The sequence below is a fragment of the Budorcas taxicolor genome, chromosome 2, assembly GCF_023091745.1.
Source record: "Budorcas taxicolor isolate Tak-1 chromosome 2, Takin1.1, whole genome shotgun sequence".
NCBI classification, from domain to species: domain Eukaryota; kingdom Metazoa; phylum Chordata; class Mammalia; order Artiodactyla; family Bovidae; genus Budorcas; species Budorcas taxicolor.
Genome location: NC_068911.1, coordinates 4,845,310 through 4,862,744, shown reverse-complemented (window position 1 = coordinate 4,862,744; position 17,435 = coordinate 4,845,310). Strand labels below are relative to the sequence as shown.

The window sequence follows — 17,435 nt, the reverse complement described above, 5'->3', positions numbered from 1 at the left end:
GAAGTCCGAAGGTGCCCCGCTGGCTCCGGCGTCCTTAAATTCCGGGTCGCTAGACCGAGGAGAATCTCTTCCGGAGACCGGCCGTTTTAGGGTTGGGGGAACCCAGGTGTCCCCGCGTGGTCGCGTCCCCCCGGCGGGGGCCAGACCGGGCGCACGCCGGGCAGAGGCGGGGGGCGCTCCCGGGCCTCCCCTCGCGCTCCGCGGCCGCTGGGGAAGGACCTCAGCGCACCCGCGCCGCGCGCGCGGCCCGGCGCCGCCAATCAGCGCGTCGCTCCCGCGGCCGCCCCGGCGCTCCAGTGACGCGTGCGCCAGCCCGCGCCCGCGGCGCTTTGGGCGACGGCCCCTCCCGCGCCCGCCCGGCCCGTTAGCTGCGCGCCGCGCCTCTTGTGCGACGGCCCCTGGGCGGCGGCGGCGGCGCGTGCGGGGCGCGGCCTTGGCGCGCCCCCTGGCGGCCCGGCGGGGCGCTGCGGCCGCGGCGCTGACCCGGAGGCGGCGGCGGCGGTGCCCGGATGGAGGCACGTCATTGTCCCCCGCCGGGCGGCTGGGCTGTGTGCGGCGGCGGCGGCGGCGGCGGCGGCCGAGGGGGATGGAGCGAGCGCCGAGCCGGGTCAGGTAAGCTCCCGCCTCCTCCCCGCCCGCCGCCGGCCGGCGTGGGGCCCGCCGATCGCCCGGCTCGCCGCGGCCGCCGCCGCCGCCGCCCTCTCAGCCAGCGCGGCCCGCCGGGGGGCTGGCGCGGCCCCTCGCCCGCCGTCCCCGCTCCGCAGCGGGCTGGGCCGCCCGGGACCCCGCCGCGCGGGTGGCAGCGCTGCCGCCGCCGGCCGGCCGGCGCCAGGCCCGCCGGGGAGGGGGGCGGCGGCCGCGGCGCCGCGGGAGCCGGGCTGCGCGGGGGAGGCCGGGCTGCCCCCCGGTTGCCATGGACACTGCCCTCCCGGCGCCCCCGCCCGGCCCAGCCCGCCCACTCGGGCCGTGGGCCGGGTCCGGGGCGGCCGGGCCGGCACCGGTCTGTCCCGGGTGGGCGTGTGCCGGCCGCCGGCCGCGGAGCACCCCCCCACCCCGCGTGGCTGCCACCTCCCGCCCCCCTCCCCGCGCCCCGAGCGCCCCCCGGAGCCCCGGGCTCGCCTCCCTGCCCCCTCAAAGAGACAAACTTTCCCACCGGGTCGGCCCGCCGCGCCAGCGCCGGCGCGCTCCGCCCTCACGGGGCCGGCCACCTGGCCGGGTCCCCGCCGGGCGTCCCGAGTTGCGCACGCCGGCCGCCGGGCGGAGCGGGCACCCACTCGCAGGGAGAGGTGGGGGCCGGCCCGGCGTCGCGGTCCCCTCTCCTCCCCAAAAGCGCGTGTGCCGGGGTCCTAGTCTTTTATCTCCGGGGCAGGAAGAGCCAGGTTACCTGGAGAGGGGGTGGCGGGAGAGGGCAATCAAGATGTTTGAGAAGATTTGCCAGAACCCGAAGTTTTTACGGTCTTAGGACTTTAACCTCGCTTTATGATGAATGCAATCGAGATCGTTTTTGGTGAATAGCTCTTTTATTTTCCGGGAGGCCTATAAGGAGGGCTGACTTGTTGATGGGAAAAGCACGTTGGTTGTTTAAAGTAAATAACACTCAAATAACAGGAAAACTGGTTGAGAAACTAGTTAGCACCTGTTTTTCAAAGTGAGCCCACTGTTTTAGCTTCTTCCACGTGTTAGTGGAGTCTCAAATCTTAACTTGTATATTCGGAACACCATTCTCTTTTGACTGTATTTATTCATTCAAAATGGATTGGTGATAATGAATCATCTGTCTCACTTGTTTGTGTTTAGAGCCAGTTTCACTTTCTTTTCTGTGTCATTGAATTAAGTCTACAGAGTTTGGTTTGTAGAAGTTTAAAGGTAGTCGATGTGTTTACTTACAAGTAATTAAAACCCAGGTTGTGTCTTTTTAAAGCATATGTGTTTGAAAATGGAAATACAGCTAGAAGGTGGATTACATTGTTAATATATTAAAAACAGAATGTAACAGTTTCTTTTTGCATGTATTGATATTATTACCACAGTGTATGAGGAGAGCCATAATGTTCAGAGAGATGCTTATTCTTCTAAAAATGAAAAAGAAACATATATTCTAGCCTCTTGCCACCACAAGGGAGAAGACATACCATAGGAGGGACAGCATTTTAAGACTTTCAAGTAAAATATTGTACTTAGAGCGAGTTACGCTCAAAGGAAACACTTGTGAAATCACCTTGTCTCATTCCTCCACACACCATCCAACCTTGATTCTTGTACCCAATTTTTTTCAAACATGCTTTTGTAATTTTTTATCTGCCATCAGAAGATGTTGAGAGAAGTTTAAACTGTTCATTGAAGTAGTTGTTTAAAAGTCCTGAGATTTATAACAGTAATGTTTAAAAGCTTTCCTGAGAGTAAAGAACACGTTACATCTGAATCCTACACAGCATAGTTTGGCTTCCAGAAAGGTTTCTCCGTAGCAGATGGAGTTCAGTTGAATGCCTGATGGTTTCAGGGTAAGAATTCATTGGCTGAATACACGTCATGAAGGAGAATGGATGGTTCTGGTTTTCCCAAGTTGTAATGCTGTTTGGTTGCCAGTGACTGAGTTGTATGTTTTACTTATTTTTTTTTTTTTTAAGAGTTGTTCCCCCTGACCACCAAAAAAAGAAAAAAAAAGGCAATTGCAGCAAGTAAAATAGTTTTATTAGGTCATTAGTGAATGATTGTCCTGAAAGGGATGTTCACCCCAGAAAATCAAGGGTTTTGCTATTTAACATTATTGTAAATAAGGCTAGGTTAATTTGCTTCTTCCTTTTCTTCCTCCTCGACTCCTTCCTCTCTTATTTTCTTAGTCTTGCTTCTTGTTTCGTAGTTTCTTTTGACTGTCAAATGAGGAAAGTGTAATTTTTATTTGGATAATGTGGCTCCAGCTTTCTTCCTGAGTAAGGGTCCTGTACTATATTTTACTTAGATTGACTTAACACTTCAATTCAGTTTTTCTTTTTGTTAAGATCTAATTAACATCTTCTTTTCTATTTTTACAGAAGATTCCACAATTTTTTCTTTATGGTTGTACTTTTTAGGGAGGTGATAATCTTGCTTTCATGTAAAATCACAACAAAATCAAGGCTTTAAAAAAACCCTTGTTGTGAGTAGACAGTGCATCATAACATTTGTTAAGGTGTCATATGCATGGGTATTTATTTCACTGTTTTGAATAGTTTTTGAAACAAGTTTTAATTCTACGTCAGAGTCCTTAAGGATTAAATGAGATACTTTATACAAATAGTCACCTGCAGCCTGGTGCAAAGAGCAGACACTGGTTCCATTCTCTCTTCGCAGCTCATTCACCTGTTCAGCACGTGTGGGGAGAGCTTTCCCTGTGCCAGGTGAGGGTGTACAAACAGGAACGCGAGGGAGAGGAGCGTGGCAGTCTCCCCCGGAAACCAGCAAAGGGTGCCCCGCTGCTGGGGAGCTTCCAGGAGGGGTTCTCAGCCCGTCTTGGGGGAGGGGGCTGTCCAGGCAAGTGTCCCAGAGGAAATGCCGTCTAAAGGGAGCCGGGGAGTGTTCACTGGCTGGAGGTGGAAGGGTGGGAGAGACCTGGGGGAAGACCAGCCTGTGCAGAGCTGGGGAGAGCAGGTAGGAGAGGGCAGCGGTGCCTGGGGGGGCTTCCGGGGCTGGCAGAGCGGGGCTGCAGGGGTCGGGGAGCCGTGAGAGGCGGGGCTCACCTGGAGGGTCACCTGCAGGGCAGTGGCCTGCTCGGCTGGCCGCCGCTGCGGGGCTGTGCACTGGGCCTTGGTGGAGCCCGAAGGAAGCGCAGCTGGGAGTGTGGGGCCTGGCGCCTGTGCCCAGCGGTGACTAGTTTGGGTTAGGGTGGCCCCATTTCGTAGGCCCGGTGGATTCTGTGCAGTCTCTCATAGGTCCCTACGAATATTAAGTTAGTGACTAACACAATGCCCAGCATGTAGAAAGTGCTTAATTAATGGTGGTTCTAAGATTTTAGTAGGGTTCAGAGAGAAAATTATAGTCAAGTACTTTTATAACACTTGTTTGTTTTCCAGTTTGATGTCAGAAATGCCTTAACCGGCTTCATTTTAAAAAGTCATGTATACCAAATAAATGAGCCTCTTCAGAAAATATGTTTCAAAAGTGAGACTTCCTATATTTTTTTAAAAAGTAATACAGTTCAAACAATGTCATTTTGAACTTGAAGCTTTAAGTTAGGTTTTCTTTTCAGGTAGTTGAGACTTTTCCCTGAGGAATTATATATGAATTGAAAATTGAGCCAAAGGTATTAGTGCATTTCACATTCTAGGTTTAAGCAAAAGAGAGAAAAAGACAGTTACTTCGTGAATGTAGAGAATTGAAAATTGAGGTACTTGATTGTAAATCAAAATATTAGATTTTCAGAGGGCGTGAAATAGAATGACATGATCTAATCAAATACTTCACTGAAGATTTTATGATGAAAAATTGTTGGCATGTTCCGATTAGCACAGTGGTAAATACCCCAAGAAAATTATTACAGAGCTAAAAAAAGATACTGTTGCCTTTATATTGGAGTGATTTATTGGAAAATTAGCCTGCTTTTAATTATTTTCCAAGATTTAATGGTAGAATAAGTAGATTACTTTTCTTGACCTTATGAAGCAACTGTATGTTTTTTGTCTTTTACAGAGTTGAACAATGACCATAGTTGACAAAGCTTCTGAATCTTCAGACCCATCAACCTATCAGAACCAGCCTGGCAGTTCTGAGGCTGTCTCACCTGGAGACATGGATGCAGGTTCTGCCAGCTGGGGTGCTGTGTCTTCGTTAAATGATGTTTCAAATCACACACTTTCTTTAGGACCAGTACCTGGTGCTGTAGTTTATTCAAGTTCATCTGTACCTGAAAAATCAAAACCATCACCACAAAAGGATCAAGGTATTACTTTTTAAAAGACGGAATCACTACAGGAAACTCCTGTATAAATGCTGTCCATAAGTTGGTAGTTTCAGAGAGGGGCTTATTTTGCAAGATAAATTATTGCCACCTGAGTGGCCAGCAGAGTTATGTTATTTGACGGGCTTCATTTTCCTCTGCTTCTGCTTCATGATTAACAAACGTATCATAACAGGGTAAGATTATTTTTAGTTACTATTAATTTCTTTAATTATCCTAATTTTTTGAAGGATAAACTTTATTCTGGTGAGAATCGAGATGGACAAGCGTTTCATTAACTTGTCAATTAACTACCGTGCCCTAAGTAAATGTCTGCCTCTTAAAAATTTAAAAACAGTTGACTTTTGACAAGTGAGCTCTGCCCAACTTTGTTTTCAATTTTTTTTTTTTTTTTCCCAGTTAAGGTCATCTGTAGTCATAAAGCTCTTTGAAAGAGAGCAGATCACGTAAATATTACATTATGTATCAAACCATATAGATGTGGTTACATGTGTTAAAACTCATCCAGTTAAGTAAGATGGGGACACCTTAGCTGGCGCTCCTGACACTCGGGGATTTGAAAGCTTTGAAGTTGTGAGAAAAGATTGATTCCCACTCAGGACTCTGTGCACGGAGGATGGCTTGGCCCCGGGATTGTTTGAGTCCTCTTGGTGCATGTGATGCTGTGATGTGGGCTGGGGGGTGCGATTTGCTGAAGGTGTTTGGTGGGGACTTTTTCTCACAGAACAGTTTTACTGACTGTTGTCCAGAGAGGTTTAGAGACCTTTATAAGCAGGACTCTGCCACAGGGCGTCTTCTCGCAGACCCAGCCTCCTCTCGCCTTACTGGGGCCCCTCTCCCTCAGGACTGACTTGGTGTCGCCCCGCCTGGCCATTTTTGGGGCCCTTGCCACACATTTTCAAGGCTCATGTCTCTGTTCCTAACTTGGCTCGCCCTTCTTCCCAAAGCTGAAGCCTGCCGTTTTGCGTCCTTAAATGCTCAGGATCGCTGTTGCAAGCCGAGAACCATCTAGTGTGCGTCTTAGTCGGGTGGCACTGAGAAGCTGGCAGACTTCTGAGAAACACTCTGGCTGAGGATGATTTTGGCCTCTCCTAAATAAGTTGTTTTTGCGCTTCACCTGAGTTTTATTAGCGTAGTTGTCAATCGGCCATTTGAGTCTTAAAAATAGATAAAAAATTGTTCGTGTATAGTATCTTTACGAGTATGTTATCCTGGTGCCTGAAATCCCGCTTCCTTACTGTTAAAGCTGGGATGACGTCACTACCAGCCTCTAGACTCGAGACTGACCCACAGCGAGTGAGGACTGAGTGAGACGGCGGGCGGCGGTGCTGGGGGCCGGACTGTCTGCGCCCACGGCAGGTGTCACCGGGCATCGACTTGCCTGCGCTTGCTGTTGTGGGGGTGTTTATTTCAGTAGATATAAGAGGATAACTATAATGAACTCTCAGGCACCCGTCGTCAGCTTTGTTTATCGACTCCTGGCCACTCATACCTCCACCCACTTAACTCCTCTCCTCACTTCCCAACCGTTTAAAGCAAATCTAAGAATTTCTACTTCATCTATAAATATTTTAATGTGTTTATCTAAATCATTCTTTTCTGAAAATTAGAATGTTTTTCTATGAAAAGTCCAGTCAATATTCAGACGTCCCCAGGTGTCATAGAATGGTTTTTAACAGTTGGTCATTGAAACCAGCTTCCAAACAAGGTCTACCCTTTGCATTTGGTGAATGTCTTTTTTAAGTTTTTTAAAATCTGTTAAATACTGTCCCCCCTCCCACACACACTCTTGTCCTTGAAATTTTTTTATCAGAAAAACCAAATCATTTAGAATTTCCCGCATTCTAGGCTTTCTTTTAAAATGTCCCTTTCTCCACTGCGTTTCTGGTTAGCTGGTCATACGAATCTTGGTCAGATTCAGGTGTGATGTGTTGTTATTTATTTAGCTTCAAAAGTGTACAAAGCTTTCGTTTTAAATGTTTATTTTTCTAGCCCTAGGTGACGGCATTGCTCCTCCACAAAAAGTTCTCTTCCCATCTGAGAAGATTTGTCTTAAATGGCAGCAGACTCATAGAGTAGGAGCTGGGCTCCAGAATTTGGGCAATACCTGTTTTGCAAACGCAGCACTGCAGTGTTTAACTTACACGCCACCTCTCGCCAACTACATGCTGTCGCATGAGCACTCCAAGACATGTAAGTGTCCTGTGTTATGTTATGCGTGTGCTGGTGTTTCGATATGCTAACCTACTTTCATTTTTCTCTCTGAAAAAATTAAGTCAAGAATTTGGTCATCACTAAGTTGGTGTCTTTTAGAAACCACGGAGGAAGACTCAAAGGTTTGCATGCAGGTTGCGTGAAAAACATTTTGCATGTAATTTAATCTGTGGAATTATTTAAGAAGAAACGTGTATTTTTTTCAGCATTTGGCGTTTCTGAATACACTGCTGACTTTCTACACTTGCTAAAAATCTTTCGATAAATATCTGCTGCCAACAGCTTGGGACAAACAGGGTTGAGTCCTGCCTCTCCTGGCATCCATCCTGTGTTGAAGGCTTGATTCATTTACAGGCTTTAGGCGTAAGAGGAGCCTCTGGTCACAGCTCCTAACCCCTGGAAATTTGTGCAGGACTTTCCCTTTGGTGTGTGAGAGCTCAGTTTCCAACCTAGAGGGCAGGAAATTCGTTAAAACATGTTATGTCTTTAAAAACATGTTATATCTTTCAAAGAGCATGTTTTACTTTAACTAGGGGAAAGTCAACTCAGTGGTCAACTAGTGAAATTCAGAATTTAGAATGTATCCATTTTTTGTTGAGGTTTTGAACTTCTACATAAAGTATTATAAATGCACTTCACCTTTTATAAATGAAAACTCCCTGTTCTTTGATCTATGATAATGTGTATGTTCAGGTGCTAGGCCTTCATTATTGGGGTGAAAAAAAAAAGCCCTTGATTTCTTTCTGAATAGTTCTTTACTTTTTTGTGTGTGGCTTGTGGGATCTTAGTTCTCCCACCAGGGACTGAATCCCGGGCTCTCGGGAGTGAAAGTGCTGAGTCCTAACCACTGGACCACCAGGAAATTCCCGAATAGTCCTTTACTTGATGGAGAATTTAGACGCATTCTTTTAAAACTTTTTTCCCCCCAAAGAGCAAAATAATGGCTGTGTAAAGAATTTGGAAAGTACAGAAAATTTTAAAGTAACCAAAGGAAAATCACTGAGACTGTCAACCACCAGGAGATGTTTGCTCTGCCATGGGGTTCAGATTACAGAACGAGGAGCTCTTTGCCCTCATTTTTTCCTTTTCCAAGTCCATAGTTGATCATTATGTTAATATGTAATAATTGACATAACACGGACAGCTTTCTGATCATTTTTGCACTTAATAAAACGGGGGTGTGAATGAGAGTCCAGCCCTGGCACCTGGACGTCGAGAGAGAGGGATGGAGACAAAGATGCAGCTGCCTGGGGTTTCAGAGTCAGGTGCTCGTCTTTTACAGGCCATCACTAGTTTTCCCTCATTATCAATGAGCAAGAAACTGCACATCCGTAAAATACACAGTTCGATGCATCTTGACGTTTGTGTGCACCCATGAAACGACTACCACAATAATGAACTCTTTCATCGCCCTGGAAAGTCTCAGTGTGTCTTTGAAATCAGTCCTTCCAGCCCTTCCTGCCCCGCATTCCTTCCAGGCCGTGCAGCCACTGATGGGCTTTCTGTTTTACTGCAGATGAGCTTGTATTTCCTAGAATGTCATCTGTGGGGGATTACACAGTATTCATGTTTATATTGCCTGGCTTTTTTCACTCAGCAGTTATTTCAGTATCAGTCTGTGTCGCTGCCTGTATCAGTGGTCACTTTTTATTGCTGTGTAGTATTCCACTGTAGGGATCCATGTACCACAGTTTGTTTCTCCATTCACTTGTTGACGGACCTTTGGGTTATTTCCCTTTCGGAGTCATCATAAGCGAAGCTGCTGTGAGGTTTCTGTAAGGACGTGTGTCCGCTTCTTGTGGGTAAGCATCTAGAAAAGGAATGGTCTGGTCCCATAATATGGGTGCACTGCACTTTAAGACACTTCCAGACTGGGAAGAGGATTATGAGATTTCACATTCCCACTAGCAGTGAACAAAAGTTTCATTTGCTCCACATCCTCCTTGAGCCTCTGTGATTTTAGCAGCTCTTCACAGGTGTGTACTGTGATAGTATCTTTCCGTGGCTTGAGTTTGCATCTCTGTTAGTGAATAATAGTGTTGAACACCCCTCCATATGGTTCTTCAGCTCTTCAGCAGCTGTGTGTTTGCTTTGCTCAAGGGCTTGCTCCTATCTTTGGCCTGATTTAAAATTGGATAATTCTCTTGTTGTTGAATTTTGAGAGTTCTTTATATATGCTGGATAGAAGTCCTTTATCCAGTACATGATTTGCAAATGTGATTTCTCAAACTAGAGAAAGTAGCCTCTTCACGCTGTCTTTCAAATAACATGTTTTATTTACTTCAGTATTTTTCTTTTTTGTCTCTTGTGCGCTCAGTGTTGTATTTAAGAAATCTTTGCCTAACCAAAGGTCGCAAAGATTTCCTCTATTGCTTTTTTTTAGCAGTCTTATACTTTTAGTTTTTATGTTTAGGTCAGTGATCCATTTTGAGTTAATTTTTGTCTGTGGTGTAGAGTTCATGTTTTTCAATATGAATATCCAATTGTTCCAACGCTGTTTGTTCAAAAGATAGCCCTTTCTCCGCTGAATTATTTTTGTACCTTTGTCAAAAATCGATTGATTGTATCCATATGGATCTGTTTCTGACCTGTTTTGTTACACTGATGCACTGTCTGTCTTGACTCCATAACACAGTGTCTTTTAAACACATTCTTTCTTTTATTTATTATTTGCATTTTGGACTGCGCTGGGTCTTCATTGCTGCACCGGCTTTCTCTCTTTGCAGCGAGCGGGGCCTGCTCTTTCTTGGGGTGCTAGTGCTTCTCATGAGGTGGCTTCTCATTGCAGAACACAGCTGTAGGGCCCTCTGGCTTAGTTGCCCTGCAGCCTGATAACAGCAGTGTCTGGTTACTGTGTATTTAAAAGTTTTGAAACTAGGTAGCTTTTTCAACTTTGCTCTCTTTTTTCAAAGCCGTTTTGGCTATTCTTGGTCTTTTGCACTTCCAAATTAACTTTGAAATCGGTTTGTCAATTTCTACAAAAAAGCCTCCTGAGAGCTTGGCTAGGATCATGTGGACTCTGTAAATCAGTCTGAGACGTATGGCGGCTAAACTGTGTTGTCTTCTGACCCACAAGCACAGGGCGCGTCTCTTGTTTGTTCAGGTTCGCTTTGGTTTTTCTTGCACTGCTGCGTAGCTTTCAGTATACAAGTATAATGTGCACATCTTACAGTCGGATTTATTGCTAAGTATTTCATATTTTTGAAAGCTATTATAAATGGTAATATATATTTTGACCTTCCAGTTTTGATTGTTTATTGCTAGAACGTAGAAATGCAGTTGACTCTTGTTTATTGATCTTGTATCCTACAAGTTTTCGAGCTCCTTAATTCTAGTATTTTCTTTTTTTTAAATACAGTTACCTGATTGGTTACCCATGTGATTGCGTAGAGGCATGTCATTCAGTTGCCAGATGTTTGGGGATTTTTCAGAAATTGTCCTGCTACTGATTACTAATTTAATTCCATCGTGGTCAGAGAAGATATTTTTATTGTTTGAATCCTTTGAAACTTGAGACTTGCTTTATGCACTAGAATGTGGTTTAGTTTGTTAAATATTCCACGTGTGCTTAATAAGGATGTGTATTCTGCATTGGTTGGCGTTTCTGTAAATGCTGATTATGTTTAGTTAGTTGATAACGTTAAGATAGTCTTTTATGTGTCTCCTGCTTTTCTGTCTACTTGTTCTATCAAATTTTGAGAGAGATACATGGAAATAAAATACATGGAATAAAATTCTTATAAATAGCCTATAGTTCTTATTTTTTAATCCAGTCTTACGGTCTCTATCTTTTATTTTATTTTGTTTCATTTTATTTTTTCCTATCTTTTATCTTAGTGTAAATCATTTATATTTAATGAGAGTATTAATATGATTGGGTTTTTTGTTTACCATCTTGCTGTTTGTCTTATGTTTGTCCTGTATCCTTTGCTCCCTTTTTCATCGGTTTCTGCCTTCCTTGGAATGAGTGATTATATGATATTTCCTCTACTTTACTGGCATATCTTCTCAACTTTGTTTTCTCCTTTTAGTGGTTGCTCTAGGGTTTAACACGTATCTTTAGCTTATCGTAGCCTTCTGTACAATGCTGTTCCACTTCTTATGTTTCGTAAGGACTGTGTGACAGCACACCTTGACGGCCTCTCCCTGGGAGGCGTTTGTGCTACTGTTGTCATGCATTTTATTTTTACTTATCTTGTTACCACATAGTATGTTGTGTTATTTTGCTTTAAATAAAAGTTGAAAGTTTTAAGAGGTTTGTTAAGGTTTCTTTACCAATCTTTTATATTTTCTTACTCTTCTCATTTCCGCTGCTTTTAATTCCTCTGTGTAGATCCAGGTACCAGCTGAAATTTTCTTATGCCTGGAGGAATTCTCTTAACTGTTTTTGCTGATTTTTGTTTTGTTTTTTTATTCCTGGTCCGAAATGTCTTTATTTTGCCTTGTTTGAAGTTAAGCTTTTTATTTTAAGGTAAGTTTAGATTTCCACGCAGTTGTAAGAAATCGCACAGAGACTTCCCACGTACCCTTTCCCAGTTACCCTGAGTGGTGACGCTGCACTTCAGTCTGCAGCCAGGATATTGATACTGATACAGTCAAGGTATGGAACATTTCCATTCCTAAGGAAATGTTTCCCTTTCACAACCAAGCCCATTTCCCTCAAGCCCCTACATCCTCTTTAATTCCTGGTAACCACTGGTTCTCAGTTATGTTATTTTGTTGTTTCAAGAATATTGCATCTATTGAATTATATAATAGGGAATTGGCTTCTTCACTGAAGCCTAAGTTTTTGGATATGTCTTCACTTTGTTGTATATATCAATAATTTGTTCCTTTTTGTTGCTGAGTCGTATTCCATGGTATGGATGAACCACAATTTGTTTAACCATTCATCCATTAAAGGATGTCTGGGTTGTTGCTAGTTTTGGATATTATGAATAGAGCTTCTGTAAACATTACTGTGTAGAGCATATGTGTGATCACAAGTCTATTTCTCTGGAATAAGTGCCCAGACTGCCATTGCTGGGTCACGAGGCAGTTGCATATTTGGTTTTAAAAGAAATTGCCTAATAGTTTCTTAGATGGCTGACCATTTTGCATTTCCACCATCAATGTATGAAGAGTTCCAGTTGCTCTTCATTGTTGCCAACATTTGATGTTGTCACTATTTTTCATTTAGCCATACTTTAATTATGCATACAATGATATCTTATTGTGGTTTTAATTTGGATTTCCCTAATGCCTAAAGGTCCTGAACTTCTCTCCATGTGTGTTTATCATCTGTATATCCTCTTTGGTAAAATGTCTCTTTGTGTCTTTTGTTCGTTTTCAGTAGTGTTCTTTTGTTTTTATATTGTTGTTTTCTTCTTTATGTATTCTAGATAGTAGGTCTTTTGGGTATGTATTTTTTTTTTTTTTCTGAAAAGTTTTATGTTTTATGTTTAGATATACGATCCTTTTTATGTCAGTTTGGTTTTTTGTTTGTATGTTTGTGGATGTTCATTTGCTCTTGCAGCGTTTGTTGAAAAGGTTAGCTTCTTCACTGAATAGCTTTCATACTTTTGTAAAAAATCACCTGGGTGTGGGTCTGTCTCTGGGTCCCCTGTTCTGTTCTGTTAAGGTACATATCTGACCCTCAGTATGGTCTTTTGTTATTGTGACTGTGCAGTAAATCTTGATATCAGATAGAGTGATTCCGTCCACTTACTCTTTTTCAAAATTGTTTTTCTCTATTCCAGTTCCCTTGTTTATCTATAGAAATTATACAATAATCTTATCTGTATTTACAAAAAAACTTACTGGGATTTTGATAGGAATTTTGTTAAGCCTGTATCTCAGTTTGGGGAGAATTGGCGTCTTACTGTGCTGACATTTCCAGTCCGTGGATGTGGTGTGTCTCTTCATTTACTTAGGTCTCTGTTTTGCTTCGTCAGTGTTGCATAGTTATCAGCATGTTTTGTTTTGTTAGTTATACATCTAATTATTTTAATTTTTGAGGAATCAGAAGCATCACTATATTTTTAATTTTGGTGTTCATCTATTTATTGCTGGTATATAAAAATACATTTCATTCTTGTAAATTTTTGAATGTTGACCTTGCTGATTTCACTCAACAGTTCTAGGCTTTTTTTTTGGTGGAGTCCTTGTATTTTTCTATCTAGAGAGTCATGCCATATGTAAATAGGGGCATTTTTACTTACTTTTTACTGATCTATATCCTTTTGTCCCTTTTCTTGCCTTATTTCACTGGCTAGAACTTCTAGCACTGTGTTGAATCAGTGATCAGAGGTGACATCCTCGCCTCATTTCTGATCTTAGGGGAAGAGCATTCAGTTTGACATTAGCTGTAGGTTTCTGGTGTGTCCTGTTTATCAAGTCAGGGAAGTTCTCTGTTTCTTCTTTTCCCCCTGTTTAAGCAGCTCCTGCTTTTTATCATGAAATAGTGTGGATTTTTGTCAATAGCTTTTTCTATATCAAATTGATACGATCATGTGAATTTCTTCTTTAGCTTATCATGGTGGAATATTCTGGTAGATTTTCCAATATTGAGTCAGCTTTGTATCCCAGGAATAAACTACATTTAGTCATGATGTTTAATTATTTTTATTTTTATTTTTTTTAGTTCTACCAGTTTATTGCTACCAACCCATCACCCTCCACCCTCCTGCACACATGCTCAGTCATGTAACCCCATGGACTGCAGCCCGCCAGGCTCCTCTGTCCATGGATTTTCCAGGCAAGAATACTGGAGTGGGTTGCCATTTCCTTCTCCTGTTTTTGTATTTTGCTGAATTTTTATTAAGGGTTGTTACATCTGTTCATGAGATGTATCAGTCTGTAATCTTCTGTTTTTATACCCTTTGTTTGGTTTTGGTATTAGGATAATACTAGCTTTATATGATGGGCTTGATAAAGGACAGAAATGGTATGGACCTAACAGAAGCAGAAGATATTAAGAAGAGGTGGCAAGAATACACAGAAGAACTGTACAAAAAGATCTTCACGACCCAGATAATCACGATGGTGTGATCGCTTACCTAGAGCCAGATATCCTGGAATGTGAAGTCAAGTGGGCCTTAGAAAGCATCACTACGAACAAAGCTAGTGGAGGTGATGGAATTCCAGTTGAGCTATTTCAAATCCTGAAAGATGATGCTGTGAAAGTGCTGCACTCAATATGCCAACAAATTTGGAAAACTCAGCAGTGGCCACAGGACTGCAAAAGGTCAGTTTTCCTTCCAATCCCAAAGAAAGGCAATGCCAAAGAATGCTCAAACTAACGCACAATTGCACTCATCTCACATGCTAGTAAAGTAATGCTCAAAATTCTCCAAGCCAGGCTTCAGCAATACGTAAACCGTGAACTTCCAGATGTTCAAGCTGGTTTTGGGAAAGGCAGAGGAACCAGAGATCAAATTGCCAACATCCGCTGGATCATGGAAAAAGCAAGAGAGTTCCAGAAAAACATCTATTTCTGCTTTATTGACTATGGCAAATCCTTTGACTGTATGGATCACAATAAACTGGAAAATTCTTCAACGGATGGGAATACCAGACCACCTGACCTGCCTCTTGAGAAACCTATATGCAGGTCAGGAAGCAACAATTAGAACTGGTCATGGAACAACAGACTGGTTCCAAATAGGAAAAGGAGTACGTCAAGGCTGTATATTGTCACCCTGCTTATTTCACTTCTGTGCAGAGTACATCATGAGAAACGCTGGGCTGGAAGAAGCACAAGCTGGAATCAAGATTGCCGGGAGAAATATTAATAACCTCAGATATGCAGATGACACCTCCCTTATGGCAGAAAGTGAAGAGGAACTCAAAAGCCTCTTGATGAAAGTGAAAGTGGAGAGTGAAGAAGCTGGCTTAAAGCTCAACATTCGGAAAACAAAGATCATGGCATCTGGTCCCATCACTTCATGGGAAATAGATGGGGAAACAGTGGAAACAGTGTCAGACTTTATTTTTGGGGGCTCCAAAATCACTGCAGATGGTGACTGCAACCATGAAATTAAAAGACACTTACTCCTTGGAAGAAAAGTTATGACCAACCTAGATAGTATATTCAAAAGCAGAGATATTACTTCGCCAACAAAGGTCTGTCTAGTCAAGGCTATGGTTTTTCCAGTGGTCATCTATGGATGTGAGAGTTGGACTGTGAAGAAGGCTGAGCGCCGAAGAATTGATGCTTTTGAACTGTGGTGTTGAAGAAGACTCTTGAAAGTCCCTTGGACTGCAAGGAGATCCAGCCAGTCCATCCTAAAGGAGACCAGTCCTGGGTGTTCATTGGAAGGACTGATGCTGAGGCTGAAACTCCAATACTTTGGCCACCTCATGCGAAGAGTTGACTCAGTGGAAGAGACTCTGATGCTGGGAGGGATTGGGGGCAGGAGGAGAAGGGGACGACAGAGGGTGAGATGGCTGGATGGCATCACCAACTCGATGCACATGAGTTTGGGTGAACTCCAGGAGTTGGTGATGGACAGGGAGGCCTGGCGTGCTGTAATTTATGGGGTCGCAAAGAGTTGGACACGACTGAGCGACTGAACTGAACTGAGCTTTATAAAATGTGTTTGGGATATGTTAACTCCTATTTTTTGGAAGAGATTGTATAGAATATTGATGTAAATTTTTATATAAACATTTAGTGTAGAATCCATCAGTGAAAATATTTTGGCCTTGAGATTTCTTTTTTGGGGGAGTTTTAAAGTTGCAGATTTAATTTCCTTAGTAAGTATAGGGCTATTCAGATTATTTTATTTTCGATGGGTTATGATAATTCCACTTTTCTGAGGAGTTAGTCCATTTCTCCTAAGTTGTCAAATTTACATGAGTCAAGTTAATTACGGAATATGTTTATATATATTCTCGTGTTTCTTTTGATGTCTGCAGGGTCTGTGTTGATTTACTTGTTTTTGTTTCTGATATTGTTACAAGTGTAAATTTCCCTTTGGACACTGCTTTAGCTGTGTCTCCAAACTTTTGATACGTTGTCTTTTCAGTTTTTATTTTAACCCTTTGAACCATGGGTTGTTGAGAAGTGTTACTCAGTTTCCAGGTATTTATAGACTTTCTTGTGTTCTCTCTCTGTCTCTCACTGATTTTTAGGATTTTCCATTCCGTACTTTTTATGGTTTCTGTTGTCTTATTTTTTGAGGTTTGTTTGTGGCCCAGGATATAGTCTATCTTGGTGTATGTTCTGTGAGCCCTTGAAACACACGTGTTGGGTGGCATATTCTATAAATGTTGATGGAATCTCGTTGGCTCTTGGTGTTGTCGAGTTCTCCTTGCTGGTTTTCTGGTTAATTGTTCAGTTGTTGACAGAAGGATGTTGAGGTTTCCAGCTCTAGTTGTGGATTTCTGTATATCCATTTTCAGTCCTGTCAGCGTTTGATTCATGTACTTTTCAGCTTTGTTGTTTGGTACAAACACGTTTAGGATTGCTTTTTCTTTCTGATGGACTGATCCTTCATATAATGTCCTTTTCTCTGACAGCTTTCTTTGCTCTGAAGTCTGCTCTGTCTGCCATTAACATGGCCATTCCTGCTTTCTTTGGGTTAGTGTTTGCATGACATATATTTTTCCGTCTTTTTTCTTTGAGCCTGTTTGTCTCATTACATTTGAAGTGAGTTTCTTAAACAGGCAAAATAGTTGAATCATGTTTTCAAATCTGCTTTGTTAGTTTAGATCTTTTAATTAGTATATTTATTAATATTTAAGGTAGTCATTTATACATTAGGACTCAAGTTTACCATTTTGTATTTTGTTTTCTGTTCAGTTATCCGTTTGTCCTATCTCTCTGCCTACCTGTGGGTTACTTGAGTATTTTAAACTTTTGTTTACAGTTTGTTTTCGTGTTTATGTTTTTGAGTAGCTCTCTTTATATAGTCTTTTTAGAGGTTCCTCTGGGCTTACATTATGTGTAGCTTTTCACAGTTTACTAATGTTGTCATTTTACCAATTTAAGGGAAATGTAGAAACTTCACTTTTTGTCTCCTTTATTCTTCCCTAGTTACCATGTAATTAAATATTTCCTTTACATACATTTAGAACCACATTTAGAGACAGTGTTATAATCCTTATTTCAATTGTCACATAATTTAGAAAACCCAAGAGAAGGAAAATGTATTTATCTATAGGCGAGAAGGCAATGGCACCCCACTCCAGTACTCTTGCCTGGAAAATCCCATGGATGGAGGAGCCTGGTAGGCTGCAGTCCATGGGGTCGTGAATAGTCGGACACGACTGAGCGACTTCACTTTCACTGTTCACTTTCATGGTT

At 42.8% G+C, this 17,435-nt stretch overlaps 1 protein-coding gene across 1 annotated transcript in view; it reads left to right on the top strand.

Annotated features, from left to right (window-relative positions):
• The first annotated feature begins 512 nt into the window (after positions 1–512).
• Positions 513–17,435, top strand: part of USP42 (ubiquitin specific peptidase 42) — a 42,091-nt gene continuing 25,168 nt past the window's right edge. Inside the window, exons 1-3 of the mRNA XM_052635805.1 lie at positions 513–612; positions 4,666–4,915; positions 6,926–7,126. Of these exons, the coding sequence (XP_052491765.1) occupies positions 4,675–4,915; positions 6,926–7,126 (442 nt within the window). The 5' untranslated portion in view covers positions 513–612; positions 4,666–4,674. The remainder of the gene's footprint in view (positions 613–4,665; positions 4,916–6,925; positions 7,127–17,435) is intronic.